This window comes from Lotus japonicus, chromosome 2, assembly GCF_012489685.1.
Source record: "Lotus japonicus ecotype B-129 chromosome 2, LjGifu_v1.2".
Classification (NCBI taxonomy): domain Eukaryota; kingdom Viridiplantae; phylum Streptophyta; class Magnoliopsida; order Fabales; family Fabaceae; genus Lotus; species Lotus japonicus.
In genome coordinates, this window is record NC_080042.1 from 65,114,205 (window position 1) to 65,133,079 (window position 18,875).

Sequence of the window (18,875 nt, forward strand, 5' to 3'; positions counted from 1 at the left end):
CTTCAACTTTCAATTCAAAGTTCAGACCACACCAAACAAGCAGCCTTTCCGAGATTCTGTGGTAATAGATGCTAAATGTTGGTGCCACTTCAAATAGATCCAAGAACCAGTAAAGAGTCAGTTACAGTCGCAAGACATTTCAATGCACCGATCATCTTTTTATAATAAAACCACTTCTGCATGTACAAGGGATCTATTAGACATAAGGAGAAACGAATTTCCTAGAACCTAAAATGGCAAATAAACGAGATATAAGCAGCAAGGAGTACAGTAATTTCAGAAATTGAACTTTTATCTAAGAAGTTATAGCATTTCATTTTTCTTCTTGACACACAATCTAGATATTTAAGCTTCTCCTACCCTTATCCTTATTGCAATATATTTATCATGTACTTGTAATATTAAGGTGATGCTTGGAAATAAAGAGCTCAAAGTTTAAGTATCTATGCCTGGTTATTTCTGCAACAGTATCTCTCCCTGCTTTTTGGTGGAAATGAACCAACTTAGAATGAATGCAGCCATTATTATCATGGTAATGGTGATCACAATGGTGATAGTGGTAAAAGATCAGTCCTAATTTATTTTTCAGACTCCTCAGACTTTAAAAATTTCAAATGCATTTGCTGGGATCAAATTTTCAACCTTACGTGCTTCACTTGTCTTCTGAATTATTTACCAATTTCCCTCCAAGAAAGACCTTCCATAACTCAACTGAATTCAATAGTTAATAATTGCAAGTCATTAGTCTTCTTAGAAGCCAACTTTACTATCACCCTTCTTTGACACCCAGAACAAATGCAGAAAAAGGGAACATGATGCACAATATAAAGCAGTGACATAGCAATTCACTAAAATCAGACCTTAACAACATGCTCTCTTCTTGCTTTCAAATTTAATGGAATTAAGGAAACAATAATAAAAATGGAAAGAATATATCCAACATTCCAATCCATGTTGGATAAAATATATTGTACCTATGTCATTGGAGATGTCAATCCATGTTGATTTTCATTAAATCTGAATAGGTTCCCTCGAGAATGGACAATCTTTGGTGTATGCAGTAAGAAGTGGGAGGTCTAAATCCTTCAAGAATGTGCGACCTTTTACATAGAATAGAATGTTTTAAGTCAGGGGTAATCCAATCATGGCTTCTCATAGTGGACATTGTAAAAACTGGTTCATAAGTATATGCTAAGAATGAAAATCATTAAACTAGGAAAAAGTTCAAGAAACCAGAAAGAGAAAAAAGGAAGTTAAAATGAGATCAGTGGTTGAGAATGACCATTCAGAGTTAAAATCAGTGTACGATGGAAAACCAGAAAGAGAGTGAACCCCTTCTCTGGTGCTCAAACCACTCTGGAAACCTTCCTGAATTATAAAATGAGGTTATATAATTCCATTTTATGACAAGTGACTCAAATTCAAGGACATTATAAAAAGGCAAACTTAATTAATTTTTTGCAATTAAAGAAAGAATCCAACGAACCTGCAATATGGATTCTAACTAATGTGCTGCATAATTCAAGATGGCTGGTAAGAATAGGGTTGCACAAGTAGCAACAACAGCAACCATCCAAACACAATGGCAAGATCCAGCTGTTAACCTTCCTCTTCAAGCGGTGCCAAGTTCAAGTCTAAAGGATTCGTGAATCGTATATCCTGCATGTTTTGCTCTTTGAATACATGAATTCCAATTCCACAATCAAAGCCCCTTTGAGTCCTAAACTCCACATGATTCCACTCATTTTTTGATATCCTGCATTTTTCGGTGCATGTTTTGCTTACCCTCTTAAGAAGAGTACAACCCCAATTTAGTATGAATTGTTGACCTGAAGAGCCATTGATGAAGGAATTTACTCTGAGTACATAGTAAGATGGAGAAGCAATACATAGTAAGATGTCAGGGAATTCGTTACGAAACCAGAAAGAAAGTGACGCAGATGGACCCCTGTTCTGGTGCTCAAACCACTCTGGAATCTGTAAGTTTCGCAATTCAAGAAGAATGTCTACATCCGCACCCAGTTCCTGTTTAAGCGGAGAACATTAATTAATAAATAATGATGAAATCAATAAATACATTCTAAACATAACAAATCAAATCAAAAACTAACCTGCCTCACCAACATGCTTCTACAACTGGAACTCAACGATGGACATCCTCTTACATATAAGTAAGTTAATCTTGGCAAAATCCCTTCAAAAATTTCTCTAAGTTGCTCGCATCCCTCCAAGGTAAGCCTCCGTAAAAAGCGACATTCTTTGATGCATTCAGGTACAGTTGTGATTGATGGACAATCAATTAGCTGTAATTGTTTCAAGTTAGGAAACAAAGAGGGAACTAATACTAAATATTCATCTGACAACACGTCGCACTGTATGAGAGTAAGATGTTCTAGTTTGAAGGAAAAAGCATGGAACTCTCTTTTTCACTCTCACTCTCGCTATCCTCTTTCCATATCCCCTGCTGACTGATTGTGAGCCGTAATAGCTGTGGCATCGTGTCTAAGCTCCTTGATGGCAGGAAGTGAGAAACCCACATTAATCGAAGTCGAGTCAGATTTCCAAATGAATGTGGAAATTTGCTTATGTTAATGCCCCTCAAATCAAGGGACTCTATATTTTCCATCTCTTCTAATATTTCTGGAAAACTCTCAAGACTTGAACAACCATTAAGATAGAGTCCTTCAAGAGAGGGCAGCTTAAGGGGAGGAAAACTCCTAAGCTGGGAGCAATGACGAGCATTCAAGCTTTTAAGTTTGGCCAACAACCCAACCGAACCGTCAATAGTAATTAATTTTAAACAATCTTCAAATGAAAGCTCTTCTAAATTTGGGAGACCGGATAAGTTAGGTATCTGTGTTAATGATTCACAGAAATTGAGATTTAAAACTTTCATACTCACGAACTTCTGCTAAAAAAGAAAAGAAAGAAAAACAAGAATCAAATGAGTATTAGTGATGTTATCATACACAAGAAGATCAAGTGTATGAAATCATTATCATACTTGCCTTTGATGATCTTCCCAACTCCAAGGACACCAAGCTACTCTCAGGTAATTTGCATATGGAAAGTTTCTTTGGATGAAAGTCACTTGGTAAATCTGATGAAGGATATTTCCACCACTCTAGTACTCTTAAACTATTTGGAAGATGCTCTGGACCTTTAGAAAAATGGATGTTTCTGATAATAAGTGTTTTGAGTTTTTTCATCTCTTTGAAAGCCTCTCCATCCCATTCCACTTTTTCAAATGATAGGTGATCTAGATGTATCATTTCAATTTTGCTTGTTCCCTTAAAAAAAGACAAATCAATCAAAATGAATACATATACGTTAGGACATTAACACAAGTTCTTGAAAATATTATAAAGAGGGAAAATGGTAATATAAACATTAGTAGCTTTGAATAATCAAAAAGGCTAAATAAAGATTAAAGATAAACAACCAAATCATCCGAACTAGTCTTACCGTATTTTCTTCCAAAACTTCAAATATATCTTCAAGAGACCATAGCCTACTGCGGCTTCCGGGATCTTTAGGTGATTCTTGTCGCACGATTTCTTTACCCATATCCTCAATTAAGTCATGTAGTGTCAATTTACTCAAATGCGGAGTAATCGTTATGAGAGACTTTTGAACCAACACCTTAATGTGATTTGCTATGCAGAAACCATAATGAGCACAAAGTATGTCCTTGACCACTCCCAATTCATATCCTTTGAAGCAACAAGCAATGTCTAGGAAAACATTCTTCTCTTCTTCCTCCAAAGCATCAAAGCTCACTTCAAGTATCTTTTGGATATCTTCAAGTGGAATCCTCCTATATTGTTCTAATGCAGATACCCATTCTTCCCTTGTTTTTCCAAACAAGTTAGAACCTATTACTTCCAAGGCTAACGGAAGGCCGGAAGCACAACTCAATGCTTGGTTCAATAAGTCCTCATAACTTGAATTAACTTCCTGGTTTTCAAAAGCTTTCCATGTGAACAATTTGGTAGCATCTTCCTTCGTCAACTCTTCCACTTTGTATGTTATTTCAACCCCATGGCATGCTAGCAATTGTTGGTTTCGAGTTGTGATGATGACTCTACTACCAGGACCAACCCAATTAGGTCTTCCAATAATATTATTTAATTGCTCCTTCTTGTCAACATCATCTAGAATCAGAAGAACCTTTTTTTGTTGGAGCCGATGTTGTATTATTGAACTTCCATGCTTGACACTTGTTATCTCAATTTCCTTCTCTCCAAGAAAGCCAAAAGAAGGGTCTTTTGGAGATGTAGTAGCCCATGTTTGTTTGAATTTTCTCTAACATTCTCCAAAAAACATAAACCTTCAAAATGGTCAGCAATGGAATTGTAAACTGCTAGAGCAAGTGTTGTTTTACCAATTCCCCCTATTCCATGGATCCCTACCATGTGAACTCTATTAATAGACCCAACATCCAAAAGTGAAACTACTTGCCGCACTTGGGACTCTAGTCCAACCGGGTAATCAGCAATAGGTAAAGCAACACGATTAATCTTTCTTGAAACTTCATTAACAATCTTTCCGATAAACTCGTGTTCATATCCATCTCTGTCCAATAAGAGAAGTGAAGTTTGTGTAAAGTCATAATAGTGCATCATGTTCTTTTTTTTATTACTTATTCACTATAACTAAATTTTTGTAATAATTAGACAATATCTAAAACGCAAGGAAATCAGTATAAGAAACACACCCATGTTTGAAATGCCAGCCTGACAAATTAGCTACTTGTTGTAGAGCTATCCTCCATTTTTGCAACTTGTCCTTGTTATCTTTGAACATCTCCGTATGCAGGGCCATTGCTTCTCCGAACGTCCCAGTTTGCTTCCGCACATCAGAAGGATCCACATCATAAAATACTGGCCAAACCAGAAGACCCTCTTTCTGAGAGCAGTCAAGAATCTTGGAAAGTTCATCTAAGCAAAACGAGGAAGATGCATAGTCCTTAGAGAGGACAATGATGAAAATCCTGGAGTTTTGAATGGCCTTCTCAAGTAATGGTGTGATTTCGTCCCCTTTGTGAAGCTCCTTGTCATCAATAAAAGTGTGAATTCCCTTACCATAGAGAGCTTTGTAGAGATTGCCGGTAAAGTCATAGCGGGTATCAGAACCCCTGAAGCTGATGAACACATCGTAGGTGAATGCATAGGTGATGGAAGAGGAGGATGATGATGGTAGGAAAGCCATGAGAAAAGAAGGCTTGGAATGATAAGTGTGGAATATGAATGGTGTGTATGAGTGAGTCAAGAAAATCAAACAAAGTATATAAAAAGAAAATGAATGTTATGCTCTCAACGTGTTGCAGCCTTGCAGGAGCCCGAAATTTCTATACATTTTCCTGTGTCTTGTCTGTTTCGTGTAACAGTGTGATTCATTGGATTCACTGGTATATGGTAATAAACAGTGGTGGTGCTAGAGGTCGTGGTGGACATTCCGGCCATACAATGCTAGAGTTTTGGAGAATTGGGTCATTACAGGAACCGATGTCCCAATTCTCAACAGCACCAGCAACATTTCCAGAAGTCAGCCCATCTCTCTCTCTCTCTCTCTCTCTCTCTCTCTCTCTCTCTCTCTCTCTCTCTCTCTCTCTCTCTCTCTCTCTCTCTCTCTCTCTCTCTCTCTCTCTCTCTCTCTCTCTCTCTCTCTCTCTCTCTCTCTCTCTCTCTCTCTCTCTCTCTCTCTCTCTCTCTCTCTCTCTCTCTCTCTCTCTCTCTCTCTCTCTCTCTCTCTCTCTCTCTGCACAAACCTCTGAGTTATATCAAGTAAATGATTGGCTGGTTCAACAGCCTACTTTCCATGGCACCATCAGCATACAATGAAATGATGAAAAGCTATTAGATTTTGTGATTGATTTATTGAAGCTCTGAATAATGTCTCTTGTTTCAGGAATTCTTTGTTTTCTCTTAAATTCTACATTTTAATATCACCTAATTTTAGCCTGTTGACTATGGGTGGTGACCAGAAAAGAATTTGTGTATTCAAAAATATCATTCTTCAACTTCCATACAAAAAGCGTTGAGAACTTCTCACCAAGTCATCAATTATGAAATTCATTATTCATCATGGCATGAGGATTCAATAATAATAGTCCCCTCTAAAAAGTAGGCATAGGTATGTATAATCTTTTTGGGCATATAGTATATAGTAGTATCAATTTACCTTTACTCACTTCTGCTGGAGAATTTCCAACCAAGCCACCAGCATTTGCAAATCGAACTAGAGTTGGTTCATACACCTAGATGTAAAAAAAAAATTAAGGATTTAAAAAGATTCTCATAGCGGTCATTTCAAATTTCAACCATGATATTCAATAAATAGTTTGATCTGAACTGTACATCCAGATTCCAGACCATACGTAGATGGCAAACCATTTGCATGCATAAAAGAATATCAGAAATATCAACATAAACGAAATAGAAAACAAAGGTAAATAGACAAAGAGCGCATGCAGATACACTTGTTCAAACCTGATGTATATGAAATTAACCTTAATTCATGTTGTATCATCTTAATTTATGGGGAGACTGCACCTAGGTGTGTATCCCATTACAGTATCCCTCTATTCTCATTTCTCTCTCTCTCTCTCTCTCTCTCTCTCTCTCTCTCTCTCTCTCTCTCTCTCTCTCTCTCTCTCTCTCTCTCTCTCTCTCTCTCTCTCTCTCTCTCTCTCTCTCTCTCTCTCTCTCTCTCTCTCTCTCTCTCTCTCTCTCTCTCTGCACAAACCTCTGAGTTATATCAAGTAAATGATTGGCTGGTTCAACAGCCTACTTTCCATGGCACCATCAGCATACAATGAAATGATGAAAAGCTATTAGATTTTGTGATTGATTTATTGAAGCTCTGAATAATGTCTCTTGTTTCAGGAATTCTTTGTTTTCTCTTAAATTCTACATTTTAATATCACCTAATTTTAGCCTGTTGACTATGGGTGGTGACCAGAAAAGAATTTGTGTATTCAAAAATATCATTCTTCAACTTCCATACAAAAAGCGTTGAGAACTTCTCACCAAGTCATCAATTATGAAATTCATTATTCATCATGGCATGAGGATTCAATAATAATAGTCCCCTCTAAAAAGTAGGCATAGGTATGTATAATCTTTTTGGGCATATAGTATATAGTAGTATCAATTTACCTTTACTCACTTCTGCTGGAGAATTTCCAACCAAGCCACCAGCATTTGCAAATCGAACTAGAGTTGGTTCATACACCTAGATGTAAAAAAAAAATTAAGGATTTAAAAAGATTCTCATAGCGGTCATTTCAAATTTCAACCATGATATTCAATAAATAGTTTGATCTGAACTGTACATCCAGATTCCAGACCATACGTAGATGGCAAACCATTTGCATGCATAAAAGAATATCAGAAATATCAACATAAACGAAATAGAAAACAAAGGTAAATAGACAAAGAGCGCATGCAGATACACTTGTTCAAACCTGATGTATATGAAATTAACCTTAATTCATGTTGTATCATCTTAATTTATGGGGAGACTGCACCTAGGTGTGTATCCCATTACAGTATCCCTCTATTCTCATTTCTCTCTCTCTCTCTCTCTCTCTCTCTCTCTCTCTCTCTCTCTCTCTCTCTCTCTCTCTCTCTCTCTCTCTCACACACACACAGCCATTTCTCTTTCTGCAATAAAGAATCAAGATAAAATACTAGTTCGTTATTTTAACTCAAATCCCTAACAAGCATATAAAAATGAAATAAACTGCAAATATAACTCATGTATAAGCTTCTAAGTGCATACTTATAATTGGATCTGACTTTTAATTTTCTAGTTCCTGATAGAAAACAGAATTTTACAGTGGAAACCAATGCTATTGATAATAAGGACAAATTTGACAGTCACCAACTCACTATTATGATGATACTATTATACTAAATCAAAGAAAATTTTCCGTTTATTTAATGCAATAGCTTAAGATTTAAAGGGAAGAAATTACATCATAACCAACAACACAGAAATTTGATTTCACCAAATGAGTTGCCATGCCAAATCCCATAGCTCCAAGGCCAATAAAACCAATGCGTCTCACAGTCTTAGAATCAGTAGTGAATTCAGATGCCAGTTGTTCAGGGTTATATGCATCTGCAGTTGCAGCATCTGAAATTTTCACCCCATAAACCTTTTCCCAAACCTGATATGAAAATGATGAAGAAAAAAACTAATGTTAAGAAAAAGACAGTTCAGCTTCTGAAAACAACTTCTGATTGAATCTGCTCAAATAGATGTATATGAAATAAACCTTAATTAATGCTGGATCATCATCATCATTATAACAAACATGTGAAACCCCTGAAAATGAATTTTCTTAACTGCATGAGCTGCAAATGGTTTTTTTTTAACTTGACAGAAAATGTGCTATATAGTAAACTGAATTCTGTACCGTGAATAAGTTGTTGATGAGTAGCAGCCAACAGTGGAAGTGGAAAAGTTAGTGACTTGGCCATATCCAAAATGATTTCCTACAATAAAGCAAATTCTGTTTCCATCGTGAAATGTTTGGAAATGAATAACAACAACAACAACAACAACAATAACAACAACAACAACAGCAACAGCAACAAGAACTGCAAGCAGCGCTTTGTACACATTCAAAGTTGCTGTAAGGCAAACAAAACGTCAATTTTGAAAATAAGAGTCAGATTGATACAGTGTTGTGATTCTCTTCCAACTAAAAAGTAATCCGTGATTAGACCAACATAGAAGAGAATTTTGAGGCACTAAGTTTATATCAAAAAATAAAATAAATTTCACAGTAATTGTCAACAATCTACCCAAGAGTTAAACTATTACATGGAGGCCTAGGAATTGTTTACACATTACATCATTAGCACATCCTCCATACATTAAAAGCATGTATAAAGCACAGACAGTTACTGAAACTTTGTGTTAAAACTAGGCTTAAATGCACTTTTGGACCCTCATGTTTTAACTTTTTGCGATTTTCAACCCTTATCGTTTTTTTCTACGAATGGGAACCCTATTCTTTCAAAACGCTGCACCGTTTACCCTTCCGTCCAAATCCGTCAAAAACTTGACGGAACACGCTGATATGGCCTTCCACGTGGATAAAAGGGGGATTTTAAAAAAATGGCTTAAATGCACTTTTGGACCCTTAAGTTTACATTTTTTGCGATTGTTGACCCTGATCTTATTTTTAGTTTGAATGGAGACCCTAATCTTTCAAAACGTTGCACCGTTTACCCTTCCGTCGGAAGGCCAGGTAAGTGGGTTCCGTCAAGTTTTAGACGGATTTGGACGGAAGGGTAAACGGTGCAACATTTTGAAAGATTAGGGTCTTCATTCGTAGAAAAACAAGATCAAAGTCAATAATCGCAAAAAATATAAACTTGGGGGTCCAAAAGTGCATTTTTTTTTTTGGTTACATCCAAAAGTGCATTTAAGCCTTAAAACTATAATTGAATTAGAAGAATGGACACAGTTAGGAAAGGATTGAACTCCTTGCCACTTGGTCATTAAGGCTCTAATTCCATCTCAATCAGTCATCTCAAAAGCTTAAGCTGTAAGGTGGAGGCTCAAGAATGGTAAACATCTCTAACAGTAAAAATCAATAATTCAACTCCAAAACCCTATGTGTACGTTATACTATGCTTAAAGATTGTTTATTGTTGAGATATTTGTTAGGAACATAGGATATAGTTTGTTGAGATATTATGAGAAGATAAGGATAGATGTGGGACATGTTATGTATTGAAAAGATTAGTTATGGAAGGTATTATCATGTTATCTTATACTAGATAGGATTAACTTTGTAGATAATGTTTGAGATAGACTAGGAAACCTATTTTGAGACTTGAGATGGACTAGACACTTATCAATATATTGTACTTCTTAGTCATGTGTAATACATATCAATCAGAAACTAATATTCTTTCAGCTATATTACTTTTAACTTGGTATCAGAGCTCCCAATCTCAGGGGGCTCTGCTTCTGCGACTTATCCCTAGTCACCTTCATTGTGGACCTGGAACTTTTGTCACCTTCATTGTGACCTATCGAGGGCTTCCTTCATTAAGGTCTTGGAACTTTTGTCACTTGCATTGTGACCTATCGAGTGTCCAGGCCAGCTCACTGACGTTGACTGTCAGCTGCTTTCACTGCAGACTACGAACTTTTGTCACCTTCGGTGCGACTTGGAAGTATGGAATTCTAATGTGGGGCGGTTTATAAGGTCTTGGGCTCTCAAACTACAACAACTAACTTTTGTGGTATGGTTCTCCCAAGGTTCTTATCATATTTAAGAGTTCAACAAGTAAAAAGAATAAGGAAATCGTTCAAGTTTTAGTGGCCTGTTAATTTTGGGATCTTCTAATTTTGGTGCCAATTTTGGTTTTAAGTTTAATTTGAAGTTCTTACAATTTGAATCTTGAACAATCTCAATCCAGTCAAACTTTCAATTGCTCAAGCAAAATTTGAACTAATGAGCTCGTACTTAACAATCCAATCCCTATTGACAATACTTTTTGTTACTACGATAGAGATTTGGTATCACTTAAGCTATTAGGTGAAAGCATAAGAATTGTTTCATATCTAACAGAGTTTCCATTTGAAATTTTTTGTCCTTGTGAGGTCAGCAAAAAAGAAATTAAGTCTACATCTGAAGTCTCCAAAAGTAGTGCAAAAGGGTTGTCAAATCAAATAATAGCTTACTATTTCAATGTTGATATAACCATTGGACAAGCAAAAATACAGCGATAATATATGAATATTTAATTGCTACTGTTCTATATTGATCTTACCAACTCCTTAGCAAAACTGTTTAGAATTTGATGTTTAACCTCTCCCTTTAACAACAGAGGAATATTGTTCTTGAATATCCTGCAAAATGAATGAAACGGTCAGCACCTTCCAAAAAGAATGAGTCAGGATCAATTAGAAAATATCTATACTAAATTGAAGACAGCACATTTTAATAGTCAGCATTCAGTAGGTGCAAAAACCAGAACATTTGGGTTTATAGATGACAAAGATCATTTGGGATCAAAGCAGGCCTCCTTTTTCAATATTTTTTGTTATTGTTAAGTCTGCCTCCCTGCTTTCTGAAGAGTATGTATGTGTGAAAGGATTTTTTTTATTGTACAGTTAGTGGTTTCATACTAATTAAGAACGTACCACGAATTTCCAGCAGCATTGGAAATTATATCATAGACTATCCATGGATGAATTCCAGCTTTTGCACCAAGAGAGACTGCCTCCACTGAAGCAATGAAATGAATTCCTTCCAGCATCTCAGCAACCATTTTAACCTTGCTGCAATAAAAAAGGTGATAAAATGAATAAATTTAATACACCAATAAAACACAGCAGCCTATAATAGTAACTTTTCTCTGTTGAGATAGACAATATAAAGAAGCTTAGGATTATTATCTAAGTGAATCATGAAGTGTGTAATTTTGCAATTCATGGAGGGGGAAATGTAACCTAAAAGGCATAGTCAAATAGAACTGTTGCATTTAAAGAATTTTATATGAAGATAAAATTAGGTTTAGCAAGAGCCAAAAGGAAGTGAGCCTGCCGACACCAATTTCACCCTCAAAAGTGAAAAGCTTTTCACACATTGCTGTCAACAAAAAAAAACACTTAATTAATAAAAAATCAGAGACACTTTTCTTCATGACATGAGTACTGTATAACTAAGCAGATTCGAAACTTTACCTGAAAGAATAGGCTGTACTCTTGCAATGGCATCTGATCTTCCAGATGATGCAATCTAAGTTGTTCAAGCAGCAATAGTCAATGCAAGATATGCTAGCTAAGTAGTTAATAGAAAGCAGGAATTTTATTCTTAGTTTACAACTTAGCAAGAAATTATAAATATAATAACAATAAGACAATAACTTACGGTGACTTTTCCAACCAAAGCATCAGACCTCTATGCGTCAACGACATAACTCACATAAGCTATCTCATGAATTTCTACAAGATAAATAAAATAAGAGACTATTACTTTTGAGCAGTAATACCCTATCACTAACTTCCCTAAAATACAAAAGTTTGAAGACATTATCCCAGAATATATGTCCCTTAAGTTTGCAAGTGATATTGTTAATATAGATGACAGAAAATACTAGTAACTACAATTGTAATTGGCACTTGTACCTCGAGCAAGAGGGGAGGGAATCATACCACCCGGAAAACAAAAAAAACAAAAAACAAAAAAAACCTTACTGTCCTTTTGGTATTAAGTGAAGATTAAATAGCAAAAATAGAACATAAGTTCCAACTAACCAGATGGTCCCCTTACTATGACTAACTCAAATCAGAGGAAATTTCTCAGCATTCTGAACATTATAGCTGTCCAAGGAAACCATAATGAAAATACAAAAGATTGTTTTTTTTCTTTTGAAAACACAAAAGATAAAAAATACAAGACAAGCATCACATAGAACAATACCACCAGTTAAAGCAGTGGGCCGTTGGAAAATTGAAGGAAAAATATTTGGACAACCATGAATGAAATAAATTAATTCTGAAAAAGTAATATTTTCTAAGGAATTTAAATTTGGGCCAGTAAAGTTGCTAATGGTGCATTTCATGCTACAAAAAATCCAAATTTCTAAGAAAAAAAAAACTTGTCCAGTTTTTACATATTCTGCACAATCATAATTACTTAGCTGCCAGTACAATGTAGAAAGGAAAATAGGCAACAGTCTTGTATAACTGAGCAAATTTATATTAGATAATATAGTGCATGGGCTAAGGAAAACCATATATCTATATTGTCGTCCAGGAATTTACCCTGCCCTAAAACATGTTATACATACATTTGAAACCAGAAACCACCATTTAAGGTTTATTCAAATTGGGAAAGGTAGAGATTCCAAGAAAATGAGGAGTGGGAGAGCTAGAGAAAACAGGGAGAGGAATCTGAGATGTGATCTCAACCAGTATTCTATTATGTAGAAGCTATCTCTAAACTGATACATCATATTGATATAAAAAAACAGGCGATAGCTTCATATCCTCATATGACCGACTAACGCGACAACTAAAAGGATCAAGGGGTTAATCCTATCATCTGAATTTGGGATAATAAGCCAGATTTGTTAACTCCTTCTACAAAGAAATCAATCACCTTATCAAGCCAAAAATATAGAAGGCATCTTTTACCTTCAAGATCCTTCTCCAGTTTTTGGATAACTGATGGTGATATGGTTGAACGAAGAATAAGGACTGTATCTGGCTTTAGACCTGCATATTCAAAAAATTATTTTTACATGAACCAAGCTCCTTGAATATAAATTATGTATAATGTCAAAAAGCTCTATAGAGACCTTTCAAAGCACCCTCGTCACCAAAAATCAGATCATTAATTTGATCCACATGAGATATTAGGACAACTAAAGCTGCTACACCTGCACATGAGAAAAATGTGTACATATATAAGCATTAGGGAGTCCATGTAACTGTAAATTGTACAGCCCATGGCTTAGATGACACCAATAGAACAGAAACAATCTCCCAATCATTGTTTTTGGAGAGGACAACACCTGTTATTATTAATTTAGAGAGAAAACTAACTCTACCTGAATTATGAAAACTGTTGATTCAAGATAGAGATTCAGTTACATGAGGGTCTATATATATAGACCTACAGAATACATGAAGAGTCTCTTAGAAGACTCCTAATGAGAACTACTAGATCTACTCTAATAGACTAATAGTTATAATAGTAATAATTAATCTAAGAATTATCTTTCTCTAAATGAAGTTTGGTTTGTGAACTGCAAATTCAAGTGAAATAATGAAATGTTGAGCTACAAGTAACTTGAAATATGGCAAAGCAGATCCTTAATTTAAAATACAAGATGTTCACCATAACTTTGTTATCTTACAGTATGACTTCATGTATTCTTTCACAATTTCAGAAGTATGACTTCTTTGATGCATGTCAGATATAGAGTGAGCCTGCTTTAGCTTTGCAGTTCAACAAAACTTGAGAGGCAAATTTTCCATAAGATTCTTTTTATGAAACCATATTAAGTAGTAGTTGTATTTTAAAGAATTCAATTCGAATTCAATGTACATATTTAGTTTCAAGTCAAACAGTAAGAGATAAGCATCTTGTCCACTGATAAATAGGAAATTCTCCAACCTGTCCATGCATCCAAGCTTCAGCTTTTGTTGGTTATGGCCACAAGTTAATTATTATTATTATTTCTACAGTATAAATGTTTTAGCCTATGATTGATAACAGGTGCTTCCCCAATCCTTCAAAAAATAGTTATCAATATCAAAATTCAGCTCATATCCAACAAATAAGTCTAAGTACACAAATTTTTAACTTGAATACACCAATTTTAACTCAATTTAAATGGGGTACTGCAACAAACCAGAGCAATGATTATCAGGCCGTGTAAACTTTAGTTTATGAAATGGTGAACCATATAGCTAAAATATCAATCACCTCTCCCTGCTTCCAAAGGGCTTGCGCACCTAGTTCCTCCAAGCTTCACGAGTTCTTCTAAGATGGGATCACCTATCTACCAATTGAACATATTATAAGTAAATACAAAATTGCTGCAAATAAAAAAGTATAAAATTATAGAAGAGGTGGAATCAAAGGGGAGGGGAGGAAATAATTATGAGATGCCTAATCTATTTTAATTTTGTCCTTGCAGGTATTAACCTGTTTTTGATACGGTGGCGGATCCTCCTGACAAAATGACTTTTTTGGGAATCGATCTTATCACCTCACCCTTACATATCTAACTTGTTTACCACTAGACCAACACCTTATTGATGAGATGCCTAATCTATTGACCCAAGAGGTAAATATCCCTAATTTTGATAGTCGTTCTTATATTTAGACTTCTTTTTTTGGTACATTGGAAAGATAAATTGCACCCACCAGGGATTGATCCTTGGACCTCCTCACCCCAACCTATATGTCTCCTAGCTCTTATCACTTGAGTTATCATTCAGAGACATATAAAATATTCAAATGAATTGCCATGTAAGATACGGCAAAAAGTTAAATACATGGTAGATAAGTACAGAGCATCATTGACCAAAAATAAATTTATAAGTGCAGAACATCAAATTATATTCAATAATAATTTATTTACATGTTAATAACTATATTTTTTTGTTGCACTTAGGAAATAAGCTAATATCTATTTAATATTTATTTATTTTAAAATAATTATTCAAATAAAATATTTGAATTTATATCAAAGCATATATAATCTTAAAAATTGTGATATTGATTTTAGAATTTAATTCGTAATTTAATATTTTTATTAAAATGAATGAGATAATATAATAATTTACATTATGAATAAATTTTATTTTAAAAATTAAGAAACACTTTTTTGAAATTTCTTATAAAATTTTGAATGAATGAATGATCCTTAATTTAAAATAAAAGAGTAGTAAGATAATCAAACTATCTATTAAAAGAGTAGTAAGAAAATCCCTTGATTTGAACCTGGACAGACTAGATGTTTAAGGAATTAAACTATCTATTATTAAAAGTACTACACATTCTTGATAATGACAAAACTTAATTAAAATGAAATATAAATAATACTATAAAGTTATAAACTAGATTTACCCGTCCCTAAATAATAGTTCAAGTGGTAAGAGTTAGGGGACATATGAGTTGGGGTGAGATCAATCTTTGGAGGTGCAATTTATCTTTCCGACGTAAAAAAAAATTCAATTTACATGAACTGGAAACGAAATTAATCAAATATAAGAAATGAAATGAAATATAAAGTGAGATAAGTTGGGTTGTTAAACATTTCTATTTCTATTTGTTAAAAAAGTATATTTAATTGAAAAACTGGAAATGCATTTTCATCAAAGGATAATAACAACACCAGTGTCCCTGTCAGCAAATAAAGGAAAACATGCACACGACACGGGTAACGGTAGCTGGCATTATTCTAATTCTGTTCTAACTAGTTTTATACCCGTGCAATGCACGGGGTAATATTTATAGATATATAAATGTATTTGAAAAAGATATACATATTGAAAAACTAATGAAATTATACTTAAGTTTATTTTTATTTAAATTTTAAAATGATTCATGTAAAATATTTCTTTCAGTAAGAGCTTTTTATCATGTAATTTTATTTTAGGAGGGAAGGGAAATGAAGGGATTTGCAGGGTGAAGGGTCAGGGTTCGAATCCTGACAAAAGAACTAATTTACTAACAATTCACTACTAACATTTGCCGATAAAAAAAATGTAATTTTATCATTTATTAGCATTTAATCTTAACCACTCATGTTAGATCAAACGGTCACAATTTAATGCTCTCATCTCTCACAATAAACATTGCTCTCACTTGATACGCTCCAAAAAAAAAATGAAAGGAATAGTAAAAAAAATTAAATTTTTGGACAAATAAGTACACAAAACCTGAGAGCCTCTTCTTAGCTTAGGCACCAAAAAAAATGAAAGGAATAATCAAACATCTCTAACACCTTGTTAGGAGTGAGTGTCTACATAATTCATTATTTCTCTTTTCTTTTTATCACATCAAACAACCTCTAAGATATACTATTTTTACTTGTAGTTTTATCTACTCATCTTCTCTCCTCTCTTTACCTCTCATAAACCAAACAAAGCATAAATGATACATCAATTTAAACAATCACGGAACATACTCTATAATAAGTACATGACTAATTCAACTTGTGACTCCGTGAAAAAGACCATTAATTAATGTGTTAGAATAATCAAACAGGTCTAAAGGGGACGTCAATATTAACCATATCTACATAAAATTTAAAGACCAATATAAATTATACTCCCTCCGTTCCTAAATAACTGATACTTTAAGATTGTTGCACAAGTATTAAGAAATAACAATTAATGTTCTTGTTTTATTAAAATTACAATCTAACTTCCTACTATACCCTTTATCTCTCTTATTAATTCTAACTTTTCAATTTTTCTACCACGAATAAATGAAGGGTACAATAGGTAAAGTATAATTAATGCACTATTGAACTTTGTAAAGTGGCAGATAATTAGAAACAAAATTTAGCTAGAAATAGTGTCAGTTATTTAGGAACGGAGGGAGTAGTAGAATAAGTACTCTATGACTAATTAATATGATAACTTACTTTAGACCAGAAAAAGTGGAAAGAAGATTAAACATGCTTAAAAAAATTGATAGACGGTTATTTAACATTGACAAAGAGACAAAGAGAAGGTTAGGTTCTCATAATAAACATAAGAAATGTATAGTGGCAAAGAAACTGAAAAAGGATAACTTAAGATCAACTCCAAATAACATACCACACAGATTGAAGAGAATGAGGAAGGAAGAAAGTTATGGAAGTTCAAATTTTTTTGTTAGTCATTAAGGGAGACAGAGACACTAACAAAGAGAAAGGAAGAAACTGAAAAGATGACGGTTGGGACAAAGTCATAGCTACTTTGCTAGTCTGAGTAACATATGATGTGCGGGGTGCTCAATCAATAACATGACCTAAGCACCAAGATGATGCGCAAATAATGAGTTTAACATTCTACAACTCATACTAAACATTATGTTACCAATAATCCTTTTTCCAATGCTGATGTTTGTTCCAAAGCAAAAGTTCCAATACCAAGAGCAAACGATAGGCTAATTAAAAAAACTTGCACATCTCCACTCACTCACAAAGATATAACATTTCCATCATCCATTTCCTAAAATCCTCAAGAGAAAAAATATAACAAATAAGAAATAGTTTACAACAACATATGGAAAAGGGAGAAAGAGATAGAACAATCCCTTACAATGGCTCTATTATACTTAGTTTCTCGGAAGAATGAATCACTGAGTAACACCTGCACAGTGAAAATAACAACTCAATAACCAACAAAAGAACTTCAATAAATTGCAAACATTGAAACTTCAATAACAACTCAATTATGTTTCCTTTTTTTAGAGGTACGACAATTAATTAGTAACTTTCATTGACATCAATTAATCCAAACAAAGCATGATGACATTTCTCGTTTGTAACATTTAATATTATTCAAAATTAATGATTAGAATTCACATTCTATAACGGCTAATATTGATGACATTTCTCGTTTGTAACTTATGTACCTTTACTATCCACTTACAAACTAATCCAAGATTCTCCAAAAATCGTCTCTGACTGACATTGTTTCATATTTAGTGAGTGATGTAGATTAATATTTTTACTATAATAAAAAATTAAAATTAATTAATAACTCATTGCACCTTATGTTTGTAACTCATTATCTAATGTTTTCTTCATTAAAAAATAACTCATTGTTTCTATTGTATGGCTAGAATAATGACGGTAATTAAAAATCCCTAATACATTTTTGGTTTGCAAAACTTACGTAAACTAAATTAGGCATATAAAACTTAGAAAATTGAAGTGCATAGGTAAGAGAAACTTGAATGTAAGACCAATCTCATAATGTATTTATGTTTGGTGGGCTAGTCTTTATGACTTGAATATGAAATTTAATTACTGCACTCTCTGACACCTTGATTATCTTTAGAAAACAGTTTGACTGAGGAAATGAACATGAAACTGAGATAAAAACACCTAATGTTTGGGAGGTGGGAACAGCCACAAAAGTTGCACCTCTAATAAAGTATGGATTGTGTGATGGATCAAAATAAAATATTCACATAATTTACAAATTTGTTTGAAAAACAATGCATGAAGATAGTCAAAATATATTATTGTATGAAATATGTGTGAGCTACATATGCATTTCTAGTCTCTCACAAGTCACAAGAATGTCATCAGTATCTCTGAACCCCTGTAGAGCATGACAATTTTCTCAAAGTATAATATGATCTAAGCTTTGTATCTCTGAAC

General features: G+C 34.0%; 1 protein-coding gene and 1 pseudogene across 2 annotated transcripts in view; both read right to left on the bottom strand.

Annotated features, from left to right (window-relative positions):
* LOC130738885 (disease resistance protein RPV1-like) lies at positions 1-5,570 on the bottom strand (annotated as a pseudogene).
* The window catches only part of LOC130738886 (uncharacterized), a 26,128-nt gene continuing 9,422 nt past the window's right edge, over positions 2,170-18,875 (bottom strand). Inside the window, exons 2-14 of one of the 2 annotated variants that reach the window (XM_057591068.1) lie at positions 14,471-14,546; positions 13,338-13,418; positions 13,174-13,254; positions 11,906-11,979; positions 11,738-11,773; positions 11,176-11,313; positions 10,803-10,881; positions 8,426-8,504; positions 8,285-8,334; positions 7,982-8,176; positions 7,161-7,236; positions 6,184-6,259; positions 2,170-2,303 (exon numbers count right to left, since the gene is read on the bottom strand). In XM_057591068.1, the coding sequence (XP_057447051.1) occupies positions 6,252-6,259; positions 7,161-7,236; positions 7,982-8,176; positions 8,285-8,334; positions 8,426-8,504; positions 10,803-10,881; positions 11,176-11,313; positions 11,738-11,773; positions 11,906-11,952 (708 nt within the window). In that variant the 5' untranslated portion in view covers positions 11,953-11,979; positions 13,174-13,254; positions 13,338-13,418; positions 14,471-14,546 and the 3' untranslated portion in view covers positions 2,170-2,303; positions 6,184-6,251. Of the gene's footprint in view, positions 2,304-5,005; positions 5,144-6,183; positions 6,260-7,160; positions 7,237-7,981; positions 8,177-8,284; positions 8,335-8,425; positions 8,505-10,802; positions 10,882-11,175; positions 11,314-11,737; positions 11,774-11,905; positions 11,980-13,173; positions 13,255-13,337; positions 13,419-14,470; positions 14,547-18,875 lie in introns of those variants that run through there. The other variant, XM_057591069.1, reaches the window with a different exon arrangement.